The 26,614-nt window shown below is 44.8% G+C and overlaps 1 protein-coding gene across 2 annotated transcripts in view; it reads right to left on the bottom strand.

Annotated features, from left to right (window-relative positions):
• Positions 1–1,297: 1,297 nt before the first annotated feature.
• EDC4 (enhancer of mRNA decapping 4) overlaps positions 1,298–26,614 on the bottom strand; it is a 324,468-nt gene continuing 299,151 nt past the window's right edge. The window contains exon 29 of one of the 2 annotated variants that reach the window (XM_029608824.1): positions 1,298–4,015. In XM_029608824.1, the coding sequence (XP_029464684.1) occupies positions 3,823–4,015 (193 nt within the window). In that variant the 3' untranslated portion in view covers positions 1,298–3,822. The remainder of the gene's footprint in view (positions 4,016–26,614) is intronic. The other variant, XM_029608825.1, reaches the window with a different exon arrangement.

Here is a 26,614-nt window from a genome sequence, read left to right as displayed (position 1 = left end):
TAGCCAAACAATTTCTTCATCTTGTCAAGGTGCGCACAGTAACCCCTTGGGAGTCATCTGGGCACAAAACGAACATCCCCTGACATCATGCAATGCCCCCAGGCACAAAATGCAGACCAGATGGGTCTGTAATGTACATAGTCCAGGGGCACTGGGGGCATCGGTGGAAACCAGATTCCTCCATGAAAAGATCTAACAGACAGGTGGTCAATGGCCAGTGGCCACCAGAGAACGGCACTGTCGGTAATCGACCGCAAAGAACGGGTAAGTTACCACGATGCCCTCTAACTAAAGCCGGTAAGGATTGAGGGACCTGGCAAGGAAAAAAGAATGAGAAACCAGTACGAGCTCCACATCCCAAGATGATAGCTCTGTAGAAAAGAAGAGATTGAAGAGAGACCCCACGTGGCACACATGCTGGGCATGCTCAGTGTGCCAGTCAAAGGTTTTCCATGCCGGGCTGCATCTGATGTCACCCACTTGTGAGGACTACCATCCTGCTTGTCCTAGGAGAAAAAAATGAACTGATATGCCATTTGGCTGTGGAAACCCCTGCACATGCTCAGAGGAGTCTTCAAGTCTTCACTAGAAAGCTCTGGAAATGTGCTGTGTCAGCACCAGCAGGTGTCACCTATGTGTGTAACTATGATGACCTGCTTGCTTATCTTAAGAGGATAATTCTTTTTAAATGTGCTACTGGATGCATGCAGACTGTACAATGTGACAAGTATTCATGTATAATAACTGTTAAGATTTTACAATTTAAGGGTACTTGAGGAAAGATGATAAAGTGACTTGCCCAAGGTAAGAGTATAGGGGAAAACAGAATTTGAACCCTGATTTCCAGCTCAATGTTCTAACCACTAGGCCTTCATTCAAAATTACCTAGAATTTTCTTCTATTTATATTATCTCACCCTTCTCCCTCTTTTACTCAGTTATTGTATTGACAGTTCTCAATGGGGGCCAGAGACCATGACTCTCTTTAGATCTCAGTGTATATACTCATTGAATTCCACCCATATAATGTCAATATCGCAAAGATGGCTTGGATTCAACATCTTTAAGTCCTTGCTGTCTCAAATGAGCCATGTTTAGGGTGGGGAAACAGATTTACTATATTGCAGTGCTTTCAATGGGTCAACCACATCCTAATCTTTTTGAAGCAATGGAACTTTTTCAAAGCTTTAGTACTCTTCAATTCAGCTTCTCTCATATATATCTTACAGGATGCAGGGATTTGTTTTGCTACATTTTACACAAGAAAAAGGAAGCCTTAGAATCATACTGCCCCTGCCACACAAATGAAAGAAGCCTTTTTTTTTCCTCCAAAAGTTATTTAACTTTTAATTCAAAAAAAATTTCAAAAAATTTTTTAGATAAAAGAAAACTGTAAAATTGAAGTTTGCTTTGTTATTCTCTAAACATGCTGAAACACACAAAAGAAAGAAAATGGACATTTTCAATGAGTTGTTATCCAAAGCATGATGCTTACAGAGAAGGAAGATAGATTTATGCACTTGCTTTCTTTTTTAAAATAAAGACTAGTAACAAGTTAATTCTATTCTTCCGAGTATGCAGGTCAGTATTAGGTTGAAGGTGCAGCCAGATTTGGAATCAGTGCAGGCTTAGGTATCGTGGAAGTTTATTCCTCTTATGATGCTTTCTGTGTCGGCTGGATGCTTTTTCTGACCAGTCATACACTTTAAACATCCAATCACAACACTTGCTTTAAGCATATGGGCTTAACCTCCACCTGCTTTAACCATACCTGTCCATATCTGATGAGCGAGGAGCACTACTTCAGAGAATTCCAGGACTGCCTCCGACTTTAGAAAGCTTGAAACAAGTCCACTTCAAGACAGAGGAGCTGTATTTCTCCTCTCATGCCACCTCTCGCAATTATCAGAGGAACAAATACAATTTTACCCTACAGCATACTATTGCTTTTATTTTTCTTTTTAAAATAGTGCCCTTTACTCTTCTTTCTTCTGTGTACTGGGAGCCACATAACATTCTTAAAAAGAAAAAAAAAATCCAAAACTATAAGGTGAGGCTCTGAAACCATAGATTCCCACTTGGGTTTAAATATGAAATATAGGGAAAAGTCCTTGTGATATTTTCAGAATTATTTTTGTTTTAAAGCTTGTTTTACAAAAATAGTCCTCAAGTAAGTTTGTATGGTGTGATTTCTGCTAAGATAAATGACTGACACAGTTTAAGGTGTCCCTCTTGTGATAAAACATGCTCTGTGTTTTCCAGCTGAGATCTGCTCAGTTCATTGATTAAAGTATCAGAACTAACAAAACAAATACAATCTTTTTTTTAAGATAACTCATTTAGCAGGGAAAACCAGCAAAATCACCAGTTAACCTTTTTGCTACAATTTTTATTTATTCCTGAGATCTGTTTAAATCTGTTGAAAGTTCTTCCTACTTTGTCACTCCCACCACTATTAACCTGAGTAGAATAAGGGCACTGCTGAAGCTCATAACACCATGCAAGCATTGTATCAATACACTGTAATATATGAATATAGTACAGCATTTCTCAGATTCTACAACACACTCTCTCCCCTCTTCCCCAAGGAGAACTGCAAGAGACTTAAGGGGGCACAAGGCAAATGGCTGCCAAAAACAACAGATGTGATACAGCTGGTGCGGTCTTCCCAGCCCCCCTCCCCCCCCCAAGAGGAACAGGATATGTACTTCTACCCAGAATGGGAAAAGGAGGGAACATAGCCATGATACAGAGCGAGCTCAGAGTTTTTACTATTGTTGTGCAGCCACTGCGAGAGAGATGAGAGTAGAATATGAGATGCTGGGCATGGAGAAAGCCAGGATCAGACAAAGAAGTAAAAAGGGAAATTACTGAGAGCTAGGAGAAGGCAGTAAGTGTGTGAGAGACAGAGGGAGAGAAGGATCAGTGATAGAGAAGTGGAGGTGGAATGGTGAGTGACCACCAACAGAGAGCAAAAGCAGCAGCCCATTCACCCATCACAGAGGAGGTGAGAAACCAGCAGGGTGTGTGTGTGTGTGTTTGCATGGGTCTGGAAGAGTGGAGAGAGGGGAGGACATAGAGACGTGGAGTGGATCTTACTGTCAAGAAGTTTAAGAACCCATGATTTAATATAAATAATAAGAAGAAAGGACTATAGAAAATTTAAGAAATGTGGCCATGACAAACGTTGCATCTGTTTTAACTAAAACAATACAAATATTAAAGCATACAAATAAGGAGACCTAGGAATAAGACCAAAAGACGGCTGCGACTAAGCTAAGAAATAGGCAAGCTAATATTATGAAGACATTGGTTGGAAGTGCTGCTGCTAAGTCCTTTAAGTTACTAATTTGTTACTGCAGGCGTAATGTAAAGTTCCAGCAGCCATACTGGTCCTGGAGAAAACAGGTACCTTTGAAAGTTGTGAATGTAAAATTCTGAAGAGGCCTGTGACGTCTCAAAATCTACCACCTCTCTGGACAGCAATTTAAATGATACACAACCTACAAAGACTCCAGTTACTGCAGGAGGCAACAGTTCATGGGCTGAAAGCTGTACTCCTCTCGTAGCCCATGATGCCTTGAGCAAAGGACTGTGTGCTCAATAGTATGCTAGAAATATTTCCTAACCAATAAACAAAGCAAAAATAACCTGGAAATCACAGAGCATTCATACAAATAATCTTAAAGTCTCAATTTTCCATAGTGACTTCACCAGAGGGACACATTAAAGATGCTCATTAAAACAAAATAATTTTTTCCTATATAATTATTTTCCTTCCCCAGCCTTGGTGGAAGTCTTCTGCAGTAGTCTCAGGCTGTGCTTAGCCCATGCCTGGGGTGACCAGGCCTTGCAACATCATCATCAGGCGCCGGGCAAGTCTGTTCAGGGGGCTGTGGGGTGCCACCTGCAGAAATTGGAAGAGCTTCTGTCGCACTTGGTTCATAACTGTGCCCATGTGATCACGGGTCAGGGGGTCACTGTGGTCTAGGTGCATCACAGCTTCATCCAAATAGCTGAGGGAGAAAAGGAAGAGAGAGTCATACACATGTACTGTGCTTGCTGCTAGTATGGTGCACACATCCCAGTATTAGCAATACAAGTATCTTATTAATTTATTTAAAAAATTTATAGTCCACATTAGCGCTAACTCTAGGTGGATTACAATGCTACAATCATAAAATCAAACAATATAAATAGTATACATGTAAACATGGAGCAACTGGAGCTCACAGCAATAAGCCATACCAAGTATGTAAAAAGACTTAGCAATACTCAAACATACAACCATCTGGCATAGGCTGTATCTCCAAAAAGATAGAGTTGCAATGGAGAAGGTACAGAGAAGGGCGACCAAAATTGTAAGGGGAATGGAACAGCTCCCCTATGAGGAAAGACTAAAGAGGTTAGGACTTTTCAGCTTGGAGAAGAGGCGGCTGAGAGGGGATGTGATAGAGGTGTTTAAAATCATGAGAGGTCTAGAACGGGTAGATGTGAATCGGTTATTTACTCTTTCAGATAATAGAAAGAATAGGGGGCACTCCATGAAGTTAGCATGTGGCACATTTAAAACTAATCAGATAAAGTTCTTTTTCACTCAACGCACAATTAAACTCTGGAATTTGTTGCCAGAGGATGTGGTTAGTGAAGTTAGTATAGCTGTGTTTAAAAAAGGACTGGATAAGTTCTTGAAGAAGTCCATTACCTGCTATTAATGAAGCTGACTTAGAAAATAGCCACTGCTATTACTAGCAACAGTAGCATGGGATAGACTTAGTTTTGGGTACTTGCCAGGTTCTTATGGACTGGATTGGCCACTGTTGGAAACAGGATGCTGGACTTGATGGACCCTTGGTCTGACCCAGTATGGTTCTTATGTTTTTATGTTCTTAGGCTCATACTAACAATTTCTGCACAGAAGATTCCATCATTAGTGGACTTAAAGCACCATTGCATGAGATGACTACTTAGATCAGCCTTCCACCAAAGCAGACAATCCCCATGATGGAAGATTTTGTCAGAAATGGTAGGATTTGGGGCACTTTCCAGCATTATCTGTTTCCCAAGATATTTCTGCTGTGATTCTCTGGGAGCTCTCAGTCCTCCATTCATCTGACGATTACCACTTACTTTCAGCTAACTTTCCTAATGGTATGAATACCCTTTTAAAATATTTTATAGTGTATTGGTCTGATTAAAAACAACTTCAACTTATAATCACAAACTAGGCCTGGCAGAGGTGGCAGCAGTCCATGCAGGGCTGGAGGAGAAACTTAAGCAGCCAGTGCAAAAAGCAGTAGTGGCCTGATCACATAGGTATTGCTGTGGGTTGGCAATTGCTCCTGCCACCCCCAGAGCCGGTGGAAGCACTAGGTGGAGTAGGCGGTTGTCTACAATACCACAGTTTTGGGGGCAGTGCAGCAATTGCATCTTTTTCTTCCCACCTAGAAAAGCAAGTGGTGTCACATGGGTCCACGTAGGAGGGAAGAAGATACAAAACCTGCAGCATCAGCCTGCATGGGAACAAGCAGGAAGCAGAGTATCACTGCACCCTGAGGCTGAAGAAAGAAGAAAAGGCAGGAGTGGAGTAGCATCAGGCCTGAGAGCAGGGACAATGTTGGCCTGCGCAACCCAATGAAAGAGGAATCCCACAGGCTGAGGGTTGAAGGACGCGGCTTCTTCTTCTGTTCTAGAAAGGGAGAAGAGTTGAGTGAAAGAGCATGCGTGTATGTGTGTGAGAGAGTGTATGTGTGTATAAAAATGCACGTGTGAGGGAGTGAGAGTATGTATGTGTGTGTGTGTGTGTGTGAGAGAGAGAAAAATGGAACGTGTATGAGAGAGAAAAGAGTTTGCGCACAACTCCCTATCCCCATGCCTCCTCCCAACTAATCCATGACAATCTTGAGGCATCTGGAAATCAAATGCTTTCAGGTATGGAGAGTGTGGAATTGTTTAATCGTGAATAGCTGTAATTGAGTATTATTTGATGTGTCTGCTGTTTTAAATATTTCATTGGCTTTTGTAAATTAAAAACAATACACAAGTTTTAAATTATTGAATGTTATTCTATTCATCGTTTTAAAATATTTTTATCAATATGGTTTTACTATTATTGATGATTTTATTATTTAATATTTTATGAGGAAGAGAGAGGGAGAATGAAAAGGTACAAGGTCCTCTTCTCAGTCCTGCAGGGACGCAGGTTGGTCTTGTTCTGCAGCAGATGGTGACTGTCCCTTTTAGGGTTACAGTACCTTCTTCCCTAGTTTTATTGGGGACCCTGGCTTCAGCAGAGCTTTGGAGTTGCAAGATCTTTGAATCTTGGCAGCAAGCTTTCTGTGAGGGATGAACTCTGGTCCTGGGGATCCACTCCCAGATTTCTATGGTCTCAGGAGATTGGATATTCATACTTTGCAACTTTTTCCTAAGTTGCATGCTCCCTTGGGGATTTACTCTCTAAAAGCAGATCCAGCTCAGAGTCAGTTGCCCAAGGCACACTATTCTCTGGTAGAGGACATGCCTTTTCACCATGCACTCCTGTCTTGGCACAGGTAGGATGAGAATCCTATGAATTCTATAGTCTTAAGTGTTCTTAAGCCATTTTGATCCTATCCATTGCATGTAATGGATAATGTTAAGATTACTTACCTGATAATCTCCTTTTCCATAGTGTAGACAGATGGACTCAGAACGAATGGGTATAGTATGCTCGTGCTAGCAGATGGAGACGGATCTGACGTCAGCACGGGTATATATACCCCCACAGGAAGCGTAGCAACTCAGTAATCTTCCTTGCAAAAGCTGTTATGGATGTGTGTACTGACACTCAGTGAAATAGTGAAACATGATTCCCCTGACCGATTGATAGTAGCTGGAGACCGACAGCAGTCACAACCAGAAGGCGTTGACACCAGGTAGAGTGTACGCACTTATGTAAACAAATGACATGGCTTACCTTGAATCAGTGAAACCATTAACACAGGCAGCAGGGCGGGATGCTGAGTCCATCTGTCTACACTAAGGAAAAGGAGATTATCAGGTAAGTAATCTCAACATTTCCTGGCGTGTAGCCAGATGGACTCAGAACGAATGGGATGTACAAAAGCTTTACTCCCAGCCTGGGCGGGAGGCTGCCTGAGGACCATGTAGTACCGCCCTCGCAAATGCTGAGTCCTCCCTGGCCTGGACATCCAGACGGTAGAACCTGGAGAAGGTATGGAGGGAGGACCATGTCGCCGCTTTACATATTTCTGCAGGCGACAGCATCCTGGATTCCGCCCAGGATGCCGCTTGTGCTCTGGTAGAATGAGCCTTGACTTGTAGAAGCGGAGACTTCCCAGCCTCCACGTAAGCTGCTCTGATAACTTCTTTAATCCAGCGGGCGATGGTGGGCCGCGAGGCCGCTTCACCTTGCTTCTTCCCGCTGTGCAGGACGAACAGATGGTCCGTCTTCCGTAGTTCTTGTGTCACTTCCAGATATCTGGGCAGCAATCTGCCAATGTCGAGATGGCGTAATAAACGCCCTTCTTCAGATTTCTTCAAACCCGCCGTGGTAGGCAAGGATATGGTTTGGTTAAGATGAAACTGTGAAACCACTTTCTGTAGAAAGGAGGGAACCGTGCGAAGATGGATAGCCTCAGGAGTGATCCTGAGAAATGGATCCCGGCAGGACAGTGGCTTGTAGCTCTGAGATGCGGCGTGCTGAACATACAGCCAGCAAGAACACCATCTTCAAAGTGAGAGAACGGAGAGACAGGCCCCAAAGGGGTCTGAAGGTGGATCCCGCGAGGAAATCCAAAACAAGGTTGAGGTTCCACAAGGGCACAGGCCACTGCAGTGGCGGACGGATATGCTTGACTCCATTCAGGAAGCAAGAAACATCTGGGTGCTTGGCGATGGTCTTGCCATCCCTCCTGGGGCCGTAGCAAGACAGCGCAGCCACCTGAACCTTGATGGAGCTGAGGGAGAGACCCTTTTGAAGTCCATCTTGCAGGAAATCCAACACAATAGGGATTGTGGTCGCATGTGGATTGGTGCCATGAGTGTTGCACCATGCTTCGAATACTCTCCAGATCCTTACGTAGGTGAGGGATGTGGAAAACTTGCGAGCTCGGAGGAGTGTATGTATCACGGGCTCCGAGTAACATCTTTTCTTCAGTCTAGCCCTCTCAATGGCCAGACCATAAGAGAGAATTGAGCCGGATCCTCGTGGAGGATGGGACCTTGACGTAGAAGGTCCCGGAGAGGAGGCAGGGGAAGAGGCTCCCCTGCCAATAGTCTTCTCATGTCCGCGTACCAGGGTCTTCTTGGCCAGTCTGGTGCCACTAGAACTAGGCCCCGGTGTTTCTGAATCTTGTGGATGATGGCGGCCAGCAGAGGCCACGGAGGAAAGACGAATAGCAGAGTCCCTGGAGGCCATGGCTGAACCAGGGCATCGATTCCGTGTGCGAACGGGTTGCGCTTGCGGCTGAAGTATCTGGGTACTTGAGCATTGGACTTGTCCGCCAGTAAATCCATGTCCGGAATCCCCCAGTGATCCACAATCATCTGGAAGGCTGTGGGTGACAGCTGCCACTCTCCCGGATGTAGGCTTTCTCTGCTGAGGAAGTCTGCCGTGGTGTTGTCCTTCCCGGCAATGTGGACGGCGGAGATGTCCTGAAGATTCGCCTCTGCCCAAGCCATCAGTAGGGCAATCTCCAGAGATACCTGTCGGCTTCTGGTTCCGCCCTGACGGTTGATGTATGCCACCGTGGTGGCGTTGTCGGACATCACTCTGACTGCTCTGTTCTTCAGTCTGTGAGCAAATCGAAGACATGCCAATCGGACTGCCCGAGCCTCTAGACGGTTGATGTTCCACGCGGACTCTTCTCTGTTCCACCGCCCTTGTGCGGTGAGTCCTTCGCAGTGTGCTCCCGAGTCGCTCAGGCTGGCATCTGTGGTGAGCAGAGTCCACGTGGGGGAGGACATCTTCGACCCCCTGCTCATGTGGTTGGACTGCAACCACCACCGTAACTGGGTCCGTACTCTGGCCGGCAGAGGTAGGTGCGTGGAATAGTTCCGTAGACGGGGGCTCCAGCGAGAGAGCAGGGAGTGTTGTAGAGGTCTCATATGGGCCCTTGCCCAAGGTACCACTTCCAGGGTGGATGCCATGAAACCGAGAACCTGCAGATAATCCCAAGCTATGGGCCGACTGGCTCCCATCAAGTACTGGATACGCGTCTGAAGTTTCAACCTTCTCTTGGCAGTGAGACTGACTGTGTCTGCCTGGGTGTCGAACTGTACACTCCCAGGTTTTCCAGTGACTGGGAAGGCTGTAGGCAACTCTTGCTGAGGTTGATTACCCAGCCCAAGCTTTCCAGAAGGGCGATCACTCTGTCGGTTGTCCGATGGCTCTCCTCTCGAGATTTCGCCCTGATCAGCCAGTCGTCTAGGTAGGGATGGACCAGAATTCCTTCCCGTCTGAGTGCCGCTGCTACCACTACGACCACCTTGGTGAAGGTCCGCGGTGACATGGCCAACCCGAAGGGCAGAGCCCGGAATTGGAAGTGGCGTCCTAGAACCTTGAAGCGTAGGTAGCGCTGATGATCCGGATGGATCGGGATATGCAGGTAGGCTTCCGACAAGTCTAATGCCGTGAGGAATTCCCTTTGGCTGTACTGCGGTCTTGACGGAGCGCAGAGTTTCCATACGAAACCTCGGGACCCTTAAGTATCGATTGACTGACTTGAGGTCCAGTACAGGCCGAAAGGTGCCCCCTTTCTTGGGTACCATGAAATAAATGGAATAGTGTCCAGAATTCACTTCCCAGGCAGGTACTGGGATGATGGCTTTCAAGGACAGGAGCCTCGCCAGGGTAGCTTCCAATGCTGCCTTCTTGTGTGTGGGACAGGAAGATTCCACAAACTTGTCCGGAGGGAGGTGATGAAAGTCCAGATAATACCCCTCTCGGATGATGGCGAGGACCCACTGGTCCGACGTAATCTCGACCCATCTGGGGTAGAAGAGGGTTAACCTTCCCCCTATGGCTCCGTCCCCCAGATGGATCGGCGGATTCTCATTGTGAGGCGCGGCCAGGACCTGAGCCCGGGCCTGCTCCCCTCTTGCGCTGCTTGGTCCGAAAGGACTGATTCCGGGCCTGAGGACGAGGTGCCTGGTAGCGACTCCTGTAGGGAACGAAGCGCTGGGAGCTTCTACCCCTGGAGGGCCTTGGAAAGGCGCGCTGGTTCCTCCTGAACCGATCTTCCGGCAGTCGAGGTACTGGAGAAGCGCCCCAGGTGCTGACCAGTTTATCAAGGTCGCTGCCAAACAGGAAAGAGCCCTTAAAGGGCAATCTGGTGAGGCGTGTCTTTGAAGGTGGATCGGCTGACCATTTCCGGATCCAGAGCTGCCTCCTGGCAGCTATGGAGGATGAGATCCCCTTGGCTGTTGTTCGGACTAGGTCTGATGCGGCATCCGTGAGGAACGAGAGAGCTGACTCCATGTCTACTGCTGGAGCGTTGTTCCTGACCTGTGACAAACAGGCACGCGTCACCACTGTGCAGCAGGTTGCGATCCGCAAAGATAGAGCTGCCACCTCAAAAGTCTGTTTCAGAATGGCGTCCAGTCGCCGGTCATGAGGCTCCCTGAGGGCCGTCCCCCCTTCAACTGGAATGGTAGTGCGCTTGACCACAGCGCTAATCAAGGCGTCCACCTGAGGGCATGCCAGCAGGTCCTGGATAGCCGGTGCCAGTGGGTACATGCCCGTCAGGGCCCGGCCCCCTTTGAAGGAAGCCGCTGGTGCAGCCCATTCTAAATCTATCAGTTGTTGTGTTGCTTGCAAGAATGGAAAATGGCGGGCTGTAGGACGAAGACCTTCCAGCAGAGGGTTCTGCGCAGAGGGTACCGGAGCACTGGGACCTGTAATATCCAACTCCGCCAGACACTGAGACACCAGGTTGGAGAGATCCTCCTTAGGGAAGAACCGCCTCATGGTTCTATATGGTTCAATCCCTGGGGGAAGTTCCCCCTCGTCCGGGAGCTCGGACTCGTCCGGTGAAACCTCCGGGTCCGACTGATCTGGACTGTCCAGCGGCGGGAGGTCCCGCTCACGATAAGGACGTGAGGGTCCAGGAGCAGGTTCCGCAGGAGCCGCCACCGCAGCGGCAGCCGCAGCAGCCGCCACAGTCGCAGCCACCGCAGGAACAGCAGAAACAGCAGGGACAGCAGGAACCACAGGGCCTGGACGGGAAGCTGTTTGCATCTGTACAAAGGCATGAATCCCCTTAAAGAGATCCACCCAGGAAATTGAAGCAGCCTCTAATCGCCGGGGTACAAGATCCCCCGGGATTCCCGATTGGTCGAGACTGACCGCTAAATCCGGGGTAGCCCCTGGGGAACTGTCAGCAAATCGTGGCTGAGACTGGTCCTGGCCCGAAGGTCCCACGGCCTCCTCACATTGGGCACATAGGGAGTCTGGCTCTTCACTGTGCGTGGCTCGAAGCTGGCATGCAGAGCAGAGGCTGAGGGCTTTAATGCCGGAGGCAGGCGGCGCCCCCGCTGAAGACGCTGAGGCGTTCTGTTCCATTGAAAAGTATGCGCTGAATGAAAAGCGGCAACAATATACGCTTAATAGAACAGGCGCACAATAATAATATGCGGCAGCAATATGCGCTTAGCACAACAGGCGCTTAATAATATGCGGCAGCAATATGCGCTTAATACAACAGGCGCTCAATAATAATAAGCGGCAGCTATATACGCTTAATACATCAGGCGCTTAATAATAATAATATGCGGCAGCTATATTCGCTTAATAGAACAGGCGCTTAATAATAATATGCGGCAGCAATATAGACAAGTGCTCAGCCATATGCGGCTAACAATATACGCTCAATGATATGCAATATGCGGTCATGAATACACGCTCAATTGTATGCAATATGCTCTTAGCAATATGCGGTTAGCAATACACGCTCAATGGTATTCAATATGCTCTCAGCAATAAGCGGTTAGCAATACACTCTCAATTGTATTCAATATGCTCTCAGCAATAAGCGGTTAGCAATACACGCTCAATGTTATTCAATATGCTCTCAGCAATATGCGGTTGGCAATACACGCTCAATGGTATGAGGAATAGAATATGTGCTTAGTCATAGACCTGCGCCTATTACGGGCGCTCAATACCTGAACAAGGCAACAAAATGGCGCCCTCCACGGCGTGCCACGCCGCCGATCCTCGGAGACCAGAAGTAAAAGACGTACGCCTTACCTGATCCTCGGCGCTTCCCGGCTGGAACCCGGGCAGTCTCCGGCTGCAGGGGGAGAGGGCAAGTACCTTCACCGCCGCGTTTGAGGATATGCACCCGCTGCCTCGTCCACGCCGGGACCGAGGTGCCTCATATGCCTTACCCGAACCTCGCCCGGGGGCTACGTCCCTACCGCGATTTGGCCACCGGACCGAGGACTTAAACCTCCGGGGGATCACGGAAATCACCCCGGGAAACTCTACTGGGGGAGGGACCTTAGGGTATCACCGCAGGAGTGCGGGGCTCGATGCTGTAGAAATTTTAGTGAAAAGAAACTAGAAAATAGAAAAATAGAAAACAGATTTGGAAAACACGCTCAGCGAGCGTGCAGGCTCTCCAAACTGCTTTGGAGACGGAAATTACTGAGTTGCTACGCTTCCTGTGGGGGTATATATACCCGTGCTGACGTCAGATCAGTCTCCAACTGCTAGCACGAGCATATTATACCCATTCGTTCTGAGCCCCAGAAGCTAATGTGGTGGGAGCTTGTGTTTTGGCTAACTTAGACCCTTAGAATTATTAGTAATATTCAGCTATCTGTGACTGAACAGTTTGTGACTCCTGTAAGCACACAAGCCTTCTGACAGGGCAGATCCCAGTTCAAAGCCAGGTCTAATTCTTAGAGGGAGCACATACAGACAGGAGCTGGGAAGGAAGACTAGTCTTGCCTGCTACTAGCATGGTGCTGTCCTGCCTAGTTCTGTGGCACTTGTCACCACAGTGTCAGGATAACACTATAGAAACTGGTAATTCAGTCTTGGAGGCAGTCTCCTCTGAAGAACCAGAATTTCCCCCTGGAGGGGAGGAGAGTACATCTGTTCCATATGGAGGAGCTTGTGTCAATTTTCAGTCTCTGTGTACATTAAATGTTGTGGAAGCTAAGAAAATTTCCAGCTAAAAAAAAACAAAACAAAAAAACAGGGAGGTAGCACCGGAGGTTAAAGATGAGCTCTCAATCCCTCAGTAGAGGAGGGCCTTTGCATTCAACAAGGTAAGGAGGGATCCTTAGGATGGGTACCTCTCGAGGTATCAAATTAGTTTTTTTTTTTTCCTAATGAGCTACATTCCAATCCTGGAAATAGGAGGAATCTATCAGAACTGGGACCAGATTATGTCAAATTAATATGTCTTTCAGATCATGAGAAATGGCTATGCCCTAGAATAGCAGCTTGCATGAAATTCTTCCATCCATTTTTCTGAATGCCTTTTATAGTTTCCCTTGTCGGTCTACCAAGAAGTGGAATGCTGACAGGGTGACACTTGGATGATTTCTATTTGAAAGAAGGGATACCAGTTCCAAAGGCTCAGTGGAGGGGTAGGGGTATTCTTTGTTTGTCCATTGTGGTTCCCTAGAATGTCTGAGTGTCTTATTTCAGACACATTGAGGGTGGCCAGACATAACAGGAAGGAAGAGAAAGTCTCTGACTTCCTTGGATCTTACAAAGACTTATTTTTCACATCCTGATAGGGAATGGTTATCAGCACTTCTTTCGCTTGGTTGTGCTAAGAAGGCATTCCCAGTTTAATTCCTAACCTTTGGACTTGGCTGCTGCTCTAAGGACCTATTTTGAAGGTGATGGTGGGTGGCAGTCATCCTTCTCTGGAGGCAAATTTGATGTATCCTCGTCTAGATGGTTGATTGTTTGGGGCGAATAGAGTACAAAATACTACAGAAGTTTGGTTGGCCAGTCAACTTTTCCCAAGAGCAGTTTATAGTCTCTTCAGTTCCTAGGATATCTAGGAGCCTGTTAGACATACAGACGGGCTTGTATTGTGTCTGGGTTAGCAGAGCATTCATAATTGCATCAGCAGGTTTATTTTTTGCTGTAAGTCAGGAATCCAACTGAATGGAGTTATCTGCAGCTTCTCTGTTTCATGGGCAATGCTGGCCTTAGTACCTCAGGCGAGGGTGCTCATGAGTCCCCTTCAGAAAGCTTGCCTTACAGAGGAGATTCTCAGTCTCAAATTACTCCATAAGACTACCGGTGCTGGAGATAAACGAGACATGTTTGAGACCCATTCCTAAATCCCCACTTCTGGAATTTAAACACTATTTCAGTCTACCAGAATGGTTCACTGTGATAAAAATGGCAGCCTAATGGGCTAGACAGCCCATTTATCTGGGTCTAACAATGGTCTGGGCTCATGGTCAGGAACACAGGAAGAAACAAGGAGGTCCATGAATCATTTGGAGATAAGAGCATTTCAGTTAACTCTTTTGTTTGCTCCTCTACTAGGAGTCAGGTGGTCAGATTAATGTCAAACAATCCCATGGTGGGAGCATATGTATGCTATCAGGGGGCACCATACATCCGTAAGTATTTGAAGTGGTGGACTGCCACTCTGATGGGCAGAAAGATTCCTGAAGGTAATTGCGCCTTTGCATCTATCAGATGTGGTAACATTTAACTGGACTTGATCAGTCCTAATGTAGTCAAGTCTGGAAAGTGGTCCCTAGCTTTCAGATGTGGATTATTCTTCCATGGTCCGTTTCTTCATAGAAATTTCCTATTATGGTCAGTAAGTCTTCTAATTCTTCTATCTGCATAAGGTGGTGAAGGATTTTAATTGATTCGGAGTAGGTTTCTCCTGAGGTGAGTTTTAAGGGTGGGACACATTTGAATGTAGAAAGTGTCGTCCGGACTGGGTATCTTGGTTCAATGCTGGCCATTGGAGAAAGTGTTCTGTGTCCTCCCACTGTTTCCTTTGTTAGGGAAAGTGATCCAGAGAGTTTTGAGTTCCTTGGCCTGATCATCTTAGTGGTGATGGACTGGCCAAAGCATTTCTGGTGTGGGGATCTTATCAGGTTCTGGACCGGGCTTAAGTATGCTATGCTTAAGACAAGGTCCTACTATCACTGGATCATCATCTTCATAATGATCCAGGTCAACTTTGTCTTACAGCTTGGCCTTGAGAGGGCTTATCTGAATAAAAACTTATTCTCAAGCAGTGGTGGTTTTACTATTGATGGCCAGGACAGCACGTATTTCTTTGGCTTTATGCGAGAACTAAAGGATCTTTGAACAATGTCCTTCCAGGGGTCAGGTGGTATCTAGGAACACCTCAGTGTCCCGAGTCCTAGATTTTACCAGACGCTCTGCATGTTTGAAGATGCAATATGTACCTGCTGCAGGTTGAGAGGGGCCAGATGTCTGGAGGGCCCCTATCTTTACGCCTATTTCCTGAAAGGGGTTTAACACGTTAGACCAGTGAAGGATTTATTTTATTTATTTATTTATAATTTTTATATACCGAAGTTCTTGTAGGGACTACAAATCAATCCGGTTTACATAAAAAGAAGAACTGCTCAACAGAGGGCGGAGCTTTACATGGAACCGAGGAACATGTGAAAAAGTATAACTGGTTGACAATTTAACTGGTTGACAATTTAACATAGTGCTAAATAAAGTAATAATTGTTTAACTGGCAATAAATAAAGAAATATAATATTTTATATAAAGCAGTTTAACTGTTTAACGTATCAATAAATATAAATATAAGCAATGCCAAATATATATATGAAATAAAGTAAGTTTTTGAGCTCAAAGGTAATTGTCCAGTTGCAGATTCTTAAAATTAGTACTTGATACAGTGTCCATAATTAGGGTAATTAGGCTACTTTGAAATTCGGAAGTATACCATTCCATCTTGAGATATGAATGTGCTTCTTGGTTGGTTCGCATTTTGGGCCTCATTTCAATTTTGCTGAAACTTCTTCCTTTGAAGGGGTTTTTCTTTTGGTATTTGTTTGGCTAAAAGAGCTTCTGATTTGCAGGTACTTCTGGCAGGAGACCTTAGTGATTATAAGGGATATAATGACGCTTTGTATAGTGCCTTCCTTCTTACAAAGAATGTGTTATCCTTTTGTTTATATCACATGGTCTGCTTCCTTTTCTTTAGTAACCATATTATGAGGAGTGCAATTAGCATCTCTGCTTGTTTTTTTTTTATTTTAACATGTTTTGTATACCGTATATTCGGTTTTGCCATCATAACGGTTTACATTAGGAGAACAACAGTTTTAACAAATACAATTTAAAGATAAAGTTGGGAAGCATTGGGGGGTAATAGAGGGTTAGATTATATAGGGAAAAGTTCTTAGATGTCTGTTGTAGAGTTCATGGTTTTATTAGTCCGTCACAAGTTGATAGGATGGTGTGTCTGTTTTCTTTGGAGTTGTCTGGTTGGGAGTTTGTTGGTGTTGGTATTTAAGATCTTCTGAAAAAGCTCTGGTAAAAAGCCACGTTTTTAATTCTTTTTTGAAAGTTTAGTCGTCAACTTGAGTTCTTAGATTTAGGGGTAAGGAGTTCCATAGAGATGGGCTTGTGAGAAGAGCTCTGTTGTAAAGTTTGTAGGTTCCAAAAAGGTGTTAGGAAGTTTACGTGTAATTATTTTAATGCTTCTCCTGATTGTCTTTTGTACAGTAGTGCTTGAAAGGGTGAGGCAGCAGCCAAGGCTTCCACTGCATATTAGGTTATGGGAGTCATTGCAGCTGCTTATATTGATAAGCAAAGCCCTTACCCAAGACAGGGTGCATCCTCCATATCTCAGGCAGCATCAGGGGCAGAGCTCAGTTTGTTTTTTCACTACAGGAGATTAGTACAGTGACAACTTGGTCTTTGTTGTATGCCTTTCATATTGGATGTGAGAAAAGTGTTCTGAGCAGGTTTGGCAACTTCCTGCCAGTTCTGGAATAGCTTCAGTATATCCCATTCATCTGGACTGGTCTAACTAGATGATGGGGAAGGAAAAATTGTATCTTACTTGATAATTTTCTTTCCTTGATTCCATTCAGACCAGTCCAGAACCCTCCTCTCTACTGACACACTCATTTTCCCATTCAGTCCTCAAGGCAACTATTAAGATTGCTGTCACGTGTGAATATTGGGGAAATACTATAGTAAAAACCGGAATTGTAATAAGTTCTTATTCTATTTCTCTCATTTTTTTTTTCTTTTCTGAATAGCTTCCTGGTTATGGGGTGTGTTATAAATTCCTAACTTACCTTGTTACAGGTAAATACTGGCAGGCTGAAGTCAGCAATGATGTCTAAAAGGGAAGATGTCAGCCAACTTTTAGTCTTTGTCTCCATCTGCTGGCAGATGGGCATAACCCATTCATCTGGACTGGTCTGACTAGATGATGAGGAACAAACATTTTCATCTCATTTGTTCTGTTTCCCATTTAAGTTTATGGCTGTGCTGTCATCACAGAACAAACAAGTAGAGGTAACTATAGTAACCAACTCTTGGCCTTTATGACAACATACCCTAAGGAAATGTTGATTATGTAATTTATTGAAATATTAATAAATTAATACTGTTATTACAGTTCCTACATATGTTTCTCTCACTCCCTCTCTCCTCTGTTCTTCTCGCTCCCTATGCTCTTGTTTTCGCCCGGCCCCCCTCTCTCCCTTTTTCCTGACTGCTCCCCTTTCCCCCTTCCCTGTTTTTTGTAATTTTCCTTCTCCTAGAGTTGATTGTAAACCGGTATGATGTGTCCTACAAATATCGGTATATTAAAAGTTCACAAATAAATAAATAAATCCTTCTGGGAGCTGAGGCAGGACAAATTGGTGAAGTATCATTTAGTCTATAGCTGACATCTGGATCAAGAAATACTGACATTCTCTCACTGAAACGTCTGAACATAGGCAAGAAAGTCTATCCCCTTTCTAGAAGTTGGTAGCGAAGGTTCTGTATTTAAGAAGCTCCCTGAGAATTAAAAAAAAAAGTCAGCTTTGGCACTGGTAAAGGGCTGTTTCTTCTCTGCAGTAGTGGTTTCATTCATTGTAAGAGATAGAGGCATTGGCACTGCGCTTCCTCTGTTCCCTGGGGGAGGGCAGGAGTGTGGAGATTGAAGTAGTGTTTTTGTCACTGTCTAGTGAGGTGAGGTTAGCACAGACAAGAGAAAATTAAGATGAGTATTGCCAGGCTTGCCAGCCTTGTTGGTTCTCTAACTTTCTAACAGTTTTTTTTGTGTGTGGGAAAGGAATTAGTCAACAGTGCACTGCACTGCACAGCACGCACACACACACTGTAGATGTGTATGAGTAGCACTGCGAATGGTGGTACATTATAAATAACTTCCTTTGTGATATCCAAATGCCCAGTAGGCACTTCAGAGGAAAGTGCAGAGTAAGGAATAGCAGGAGGACAGGATTTGCTGCAGATCCAGCACAGCCTAATAGTAGCAGCAGTGAGGAGAACATTTTTTTTTTTAGCTGCAGAAAGGCAAGAATGGAAGGGCATTCAAGGCAGAAATAATTGAAATTTGGAGAGCATGTACCACTGCAGCCTGTTCCCCTCTTATTTTAGAACAGAGGGAAAAAGGCAGGACAGCCATTTAAGGCTGCCAAGTAGCAAGGCTGGAGCACTGCCTGGAGCAGTAGAAGTGCAACAGCCAAAACAAGCATCATATTCCTGTATACTAATTACTGCTTCTGAGGATATGGACTATTTTCAACAAATGATTCGGAGGACGAATCATGCCTTTTTTAAATATATCCGAAACAGAAAGCCTGTGAGGGAGTCAGTTGGATCTTTAGATGATTGAGGGGTTAAAGGGGCACTTAGAGAAGATAAGGTCATCGTGGAAAGATTAAATAATTTCTTTGCTTCCATTTTTACTGAAGAGGATGTTGGGGAGATACCCGTACCGGAGAAGGTTTTCATGGGTAATGATTCAGATGGACTGAACCAAATCACGGTGAACCTAGAAGATGTGGTTGGCCTGATTGACAAACTGAAGAGTAGTAAATCACCTGAACTGGATGGTATACACTCCAGGGTTCTGAAGGAACTCAAAATTAGTAAAAATTTGTAACCTATCATTAAAATCATCCATTGTACCTGAAGACTGGAGGGTGGCTAATGTAACCCCACTATTTAAAAAGGGCTCCAGGGGCGATCCAGGAAACTAGACCAGTTAGCCTGACTTCAGTGCCAGGAAAAATAGTGGAAAGTGTTCTAAATATCAAAATCACAGAACATATAGAAAGACATGGTTTAATGGAACAAAGTCAGCATGGCATTACCCAAGGCAAGTCTTGCCTCACAAATCTGCTTCACTTTTTTGAAGGAGTTAATAAACATGTAGATAAAGGTGAACCCGTAGATGTAGTGTATTTGGATTTTCAGAAGGCGTCTGACAAAGTTCCTCATGAGATTCTTCTAGGAAAAGTTAAAAAAGTCATGGGATAGGTGGTGATGTCCTTTCGTGGATTACAAACTGGCTGAAAGACAGGAAACAGAGTAGGATTAAATGGACAATTTTCTCAGTGGAAGGGAGTGGGCAGTGGAGTGCCTCAGGGATCTGTTTTGGGACCCATATTTTTCAATATATTTATAAATGTTCTGGAAAGAAATATGATGAGTGAGGTAATCAAATTTGCAGATGATACAAAATCATTCAGCATAGATAAATCACAAGCAGATTGTGATAAATTGCAGGAAGACCTTGAGACTGGAAAATTGGGCATCCAAATGGCAGATGAAATTTAATGTAGATAAGTGCAAGGTGATGCATAAAGGGAAAAATAACCCATGCTATAGTTACACAATGTTAGGTTCCATATTAGGAGCTACCACCCAATGAAGATCTAGGCGTCATAGTGGATAACAAATTCATCGTTTCAGTGTGCTGCGGCAGTCAAAAAAGCAAACAAAATGTTGGGAATTAATAGAAAGGGAATGGTGAATAAAACGGAAAATGTCATAATGCCTCTGTATCACTCCATGGTGAGACCGCACCTTGAATATTGTGTACAATTCTGGTCAGCGCATCTCAAAAAAGATATATTTGAGATGGAGAAGGTACAGAGAAGGGCGACCAAAATGATAAAGGGGATGGAACAGCTCCCCTTTGAGGAAAGACTAAAGAGGTTAGGACTTTTCAGCTTGCAGAAGAGATGGCTGAGGGGGGATATGATAGAGATGTTTAAATTATTGAGAGGTCTAGAACGGGTAAATGTGAATCGGTTGTTTACTCTTTCGGATAATATAAAGATTAGGGGGGGCACTCCATGAAGTTCTTTTTCACTCAAAATTAAACTCTGGAATTTGTTGCCAGAGGATGTGGTTAGTGCAGTTAGTGTAGCTGTGTTTAAAAAAGGATTGGATAAGTTCTTGGAGGAGAAGTCCATTACCTGCTATTAATTAAGTTGACTTAGAAAATAGCCACTGCTATTACTAGCAACAGTAACATGGAATAGACAGTTTTTGGGTACTTGCCAGGTTATTATGGCCTGGACTGGCCACTGTTGGAAACAGGATGCTGGACTTGATGGACTCTTGGTCTGACCCAGTATGGCATGTTTTTATATTTCAGAAAATACGAGAGGTTTAGTCAGTATTATCTTATCTAGTGTAGTGATGAGGAAAATAGATGATACTGATTGTTTTGAGATTAACCCCTAGCAAGAGCAGGCAGCATAGGTAGAGAACACGAGTGATGCCTCTGGAATTTTTCCTCAGGGTCCACCCTCAACCTCAACTCCAATACCAGCATCAGTCCCCAAGGATATAAAGAAGAGATCGTGGAAGACATCCCTGATCTGGAGGCATTTTAAAGTGAGGGAGGATCCATAGAAACATAGAAATGACGGCAGAAGACGACCAAACGGCCCATCCAGTCTGCCCAGCAAGCTTCACACATTTTTTCTCTCATACTTATCTGTTTCTCTTAGCTCTTGGTTCTATTTACCTTCCTCCCCCACCATTGAAATATCTAGCTTGATCCTTGTCTTAGCTCAGTATATTCACTGCAGTAAGGATATCAGTTGAGGAAGCAAGTGGGGCATCTGACAAATGTTGGTATGCATCACCTGCAGAAACAGCACCTGTTAGCATTGGCATCAGGGGAAAGCAGCTGAACTAGCATGGGGACCACTTCTGCCACTTCAAGTAAAAGCCAAAGGAAAGGGATTGAAAAGCTGAATCCATGGCCCCCTTCCAGCAATCAGGAGGCAGGCCAGCAGTAGAAGCCCATCATAGAGGAAATGGGTGTGGTCTATATCACTGTCCCAGGGCAAGAGGCAGGCAGCATCAAAAGTAGCAATGAAGAGCATAAGGGAAAAGATGGCCCTGGATGACTAGTCCCTAAAGATAGTGGAGGATATGGGCTTTATGTAACTGCTGCATGCCTTCACCTCTATTACAAAGTGTCCTCCAGGACTACATTTAGGAGGTAGGTTATCCATGCCCTGAATTATCTGTACCATAATCACATACAGACAGAGCTGGCAAACAATGTGGGGCAATAGTGTGTATTTCACCAATTATATCTAGACCACCATGAACGTTACACATGCTTACCTCTCTGACGGCATACTGGTGGGACCTGGCTGCAGGTTGCAGCTCTAGTGAGAACAGAGCAACAGGGTGCAGGTAGGCTGTGCTGAATACCCAGGTGATGGATAGCAATCATACCTTGTGCAATACTCTATCAGCCATAAGAAAGATGCTGGAGGGTTGGATGCTAGACTGGAAAGGCTGGAGTCTTCAGACAAGTTTCTTTACGACAGGCAGAGGGAAAATATAAGGGCAATAGACAGGGGGGGGGGGGCTTTCAGAGTATCCACTGTGTTGCACTTGCTGCACCTGGCACGGAGGGATCCTGGGGCCCAAGGACCATGGGAATCTATTCCTGAAGGATCTAATAGAGAGATGAAGGTGGCAGCTTCTCCATGAGAAGCAGGAAGAATTCTGCATGGCACATAAGCATCTGATTCAAGCTTTTAGCACCCACTGGGATTCCACCTATATGATGCTGCAGAGGTTAGTGGAGCAGCAGACATCCTTTCAAGATCTGTCTCTAGAAACAGAGATAGGTGAGGATTGCCCCCCTGGGACATCATGATTAGGTAGTGCTGAGGTATCTGATACAAATCCTGAAGCTCTTCAAGGATGTCACAAAGGATCTGAGTTCCAGAAGTGCCATCCTGGGTGAAGCCCATCCTTATAGTAAATATTCTGGAGGAAAAGTTAGAGGGCTTCTGTAAACAATAGAGAATTGAAGGAGAGGTGATTCAGTTTGTGGACTCTTTGTAGCAGACATGCTGTGATCCATGGGTGAAGGAGAATCTTGCTCTCCAGTCCCAGACTCTCACGTAAATAAAGGAGAAGCTGGTAGATGGATGTGTCAACAGGAGCGCCAGATACAGAGGCATAACGGGGATGTAGCATAGGAAAGAGTTGCCACCCCAGAGACTGGTGCAGATGGCACAAGCAGTAATCACCTACCAGTTCCTCCCCACATCAATACACCAAAGCCATGTTGCTCACACAAAATCATCTCTCCAGACATAAGCTATAGCTAAAGCAGCTGGCAAGAGAGACCCTGAGCCCACCTCAGAAAAGGAGACCCAGCAGAAATTTCTGTGACATACCATCGCACAAAGCCCATCGAAGACATGGACCCAGATGGGCATACAAGTCGGAAGTCTGGCTAGACCTAGGCAAGGTGGCTCAGGATTATTTTTCCTACCCATCAACCATCATGTTCAGTGAATGTGACTTCTCAATGGCAGGGCATATTATAAGCCCTCATCAGTCCAGGTTGGCACCAGACTTGATGGAAAAAAATGGTGTTTTTATAAATCAATCTACTTTTGCTGAGCTTTCCACAATTTTAATGTGAGTGGGAAGACTGAAAGCACACTGGAGGGTTTGCTGCCATGCCCCAGATGTACCATCTTAGAGGTTCTTCCTGTCATGATGTCTAGTTGCCATGCCCCAGATATATCACCTTGTTGGTCTTGCTGCCACTATACCTAGGCTGCAATGATCTGGGATGCTACACCTTGTGAGTTTTGAAGTTATTTGCTGCTTAAATCCTAGCCTAGTTGTTCTATCCTAAATCTTTCTAGGTTTTAGTGAGGTGTTTTAACCCAAAATAAAATGTAAAAAAAGAAAAAAAAATACAAGTTTCTCTTCCCATCCCTTTACTATTTTGCTGTCCATCTCCAGGATCTCAGCCTAATTTTCCCACCCTCATTCTTCCTTAGTTATACTGGGATGTTTTGTCCCCCAAATAAAATGTAAAATAAAACACAAGTTTCTCCTCCTACCCCATCTGTTTTTTTGTTTCCCACTCGTTTTATTGTATACCTCTAGGATCCCAGTGTAGGTCTCACACCCTGCTTATCTCGTTTATACTGGGGTGTTTTGTTCCCAAAAGAAAATGTTTAAAAAAATACAAGTTCCTCTTCCCATCCCATCTCTTTTCAGGATTTAACACACAGTAAGTGTGTAAATGATGGCAGAAAAAGATCCAAGTGGTCTATCCAGTCTGTCCAACAAATGTTTTATTTATTTATTTATTTATTTATTTATTTCATTATTTTTCTTATACCGAATTTCATGACAAGAATCACATCAACCCGGTTTACAATTAACAATGTGTGTAAAGCAGAGGGTAACATAGTAATCAATATTCCAACTTCAAACACAGTAAACAATAGGATGGAAGTGAGAAAGTTACAATAAAACAGGGAGAATTAACTTGGATCTGGAAAAGGGGGAGATAACTGAGCAGTATAGTCCTTACATTGCAGACAATTGCATAGTTGTATAGTAAGAATGAATCTATATGATACAGTTGTGTAACGTGATAAAAGGGTGCTGAGTATGAGTGTGGTTTCTTTTTTCAAACCAGTTTTTGAATAATAGTTAGTGCTGTTGGGTGGCGGTTTTAATCTAGGCCTGGGAATGCTTTTTTAAAAAGCCAAGTTTTTAGTCTTTTCCTAAATGTTAGTGTGCAGGGTTCTTGTCTCAAGTCAGGTGGGATAGAGTTCCATAGAGGTGGACCTGCTGAGGAGAAGGCTCTGCGACTGAGAGATTTATGTTGGTAGGTTTTGGCATGTGGAACCTGTAGTGATTCTTTGTAGGATTCCCTGATGGGTCTGGTGGATGTGTGTTTTTTAAAGGGGATTTGTAGGTCGAGCCGAGTGTGATGGTGGATGGCCTTGTAGATGATTGTGATGGATTTGTAGATGATTCTGTAGTGAATCTGTAACCAATGAAGGTCTTTGAGGATTGGGGAGATATGGTCTATTTTCCTGGAGTTTGTAAGGATTCTGGCTGCTGTGTTCTGTACCATTTGTAGTGGTTTGGTATATGAAGCTGGGAGGCCTAGTAGTACTGAGTTGCAATAATCTAGTTTGGAGAAGATTATTGCTTGCAAGATTGTTCTGTAGTCCTGAGCGTGGAAAAGCGGCTTTATTCTTTTCAGAATATGTAATTTGTGGAAGCAATCTTTGGTGGTTTGGTTAATGAATGGTTTGAGGTTCAGACGGTTGTCTAGGATGGTTCCTAGGTCTCTTACGTGGGCGGTTTGAAGGAGGGCTGGTGGTTTTGAATGTGTGTTGTTTTCCGGTGATATGAGCAGGTATTCCGTTTTTGAAGCGTTGAGAACTAGATTTAGGCTGGTGAGGAGGTGTTTGATTTCTAATAAGCAACTGTCCCAGAGTTCCATATATATATAGTTTTTTACTCCTTATGGTAGTAATTTCCATTCTGTGGAGGTTATCCCAATTAACATGTTATCCCTTTCATCTCCATCCTTTAGCCACTAAGGATCCCTGGGGTTTATCCCAAGCCACTCTCCAATCTTCAGAAAAGAAAATCCCAAAAACAGTAATACAGAGACTCATCACTGGGAGCTCAAACTTTCAAATATGGCATAGGATAAGACAACAGACCACACCCATTGCATTTCCACTTCGGGCATGCAATATCTTTCCAATGAAGAAACCTTATCGAGTTTCCCCCTTTTTCAATTCCCGCCTCTCATGATTTGAGCACTGATATATACCTCGTTATATTGTAGATATTGTTTTGGATTAAGTTGCTGTTCGGAACCAGTTTCAGCTATTGTTAAATGCTTTAAATGTAACAGGTTGTTGTAAATGTAAACCGGAGTGAAGGCGATTTCTGCTATACCAGGTATGTAACTCTGCTTTCTCCTAGCACAAGCAAGATGGTAGTCCTCAAACATGGGTGAATCCTAGCTACAGGCTGCTCCCTAGCAATAAATCAAACCAACAGACACCTAATCAGGTGCCAATGGGCACACCACCACTGGTGCTGTTGGTTACAGAGGGAGACAGCCTGAACCCAAACAATGGGCTGTAGGTAGGAAGAGTTGGGTTTTACAGCTGAAAGATTCTGGGGGACAAATTGGCCAAAGCTGCTATCGCATCGGCTATTCCTGTCCAAGACAATAAAGAGCAGCAAAAGTATGCAGAGAACTCCATGTCGCAGCCTTGCATATCTTGTCCATGGGGACTACTCTCAAGTGGGCCCCTGAAGGTGCCATGGCTCGAACAGAATGAGCCTTGACATGGCTCCCAAGGTGCAATCCCGCCTGAGCATAGCAGAAAGAGATGCAATTTGCCAGCCAGCTGGAAAAATTCTGCTTAGCCACTTCAACTCTCAATCTATTTTTATCAAAAGATATGAAGCTTTGCGTGGACTGTTTGTGGCCTGCTATGCGCTCCAGGTAGAAGGCCAAGGTTCTCTTGCAATCCAGACTGTGCAGAGCCCATTTGCCCTGGATCAAATGAGGCTTGGGAAAAAAGATGGGCAAGACGATTGACTGTTTTAAGATGGAAATCTATCAAGACCTTAGGCAGGAACTTAGGGTGCATACGCAGGACCACCCTATCATGAAAGAAATTTGTGTAGGGTGAATACGACACTAAGGCCTGAAGCTCACTGACACTGCGTGCTGATGTGACTGCGACCAAAAACATGACCTTCCAGGTCAGGTACTTGAAGTCACAAGAGCAGAGCGACTCAAAAGGCACTTTCAGGAGCTAGGCCAACATGACATTGAGGTTCCAGGACACAGCCGGAGGCCACAGGGGAGGCTTCAACTGAAGCAAACCCCACATAAAAGTGTCCCACTGTGGGTTGCACGGAGATGGACGAACCATCTGCAACCTGGTGGTAAGCACTGATAGCACTCAAGTGTACCCTGACTGAGTTGGTTTTCAAGCAAGCATATGACAGGTGCAGAAGATAATCAAATAGCTTCGGTGGGGGGCAGGAGAACGGAACTAAGCTGTGGGGTTTCACACCACATGGAAACCCTCTTCAACTTCAGACCATAAGACTTTCTAGTGGAAGGCTTCTTGGAAGCCACCAGGACTCGAGATACATCCTCCGAGAAGTCAAGGGGCTGCAGAATCAGCCACAACACCCAGGCCATTAGGGACAAGGTCCGGAGGTTGGAATGGCGTAGCGTGCCCTGATCCTGCGTGATGAGATCTGGGGAAGTTCTCAGACTGAACAGGTCCCGGAGGGAGAGGTCCCACAGGAGTTG

The sequence above is a fragment of the Rhinatrema bivittatum genome, chromosome 7 (genome assembly GCF_901001135.1).
Source record: "Rhinatrema bivittatum chromosome 7, aRhiBiv1.1, whole genome shotgun sequence".
In the NCBI taxonomy this organism is placed as follows: Eukaryota; Metazoa; Chordata; class Amphibia; order Gymnophiona; family Rhinatrematidae; genus Rhinatrema; species Rhinatrema bivittatum.
This window is presented reverse-complemented; position numbering and strand designations above follow the sequence as displayed.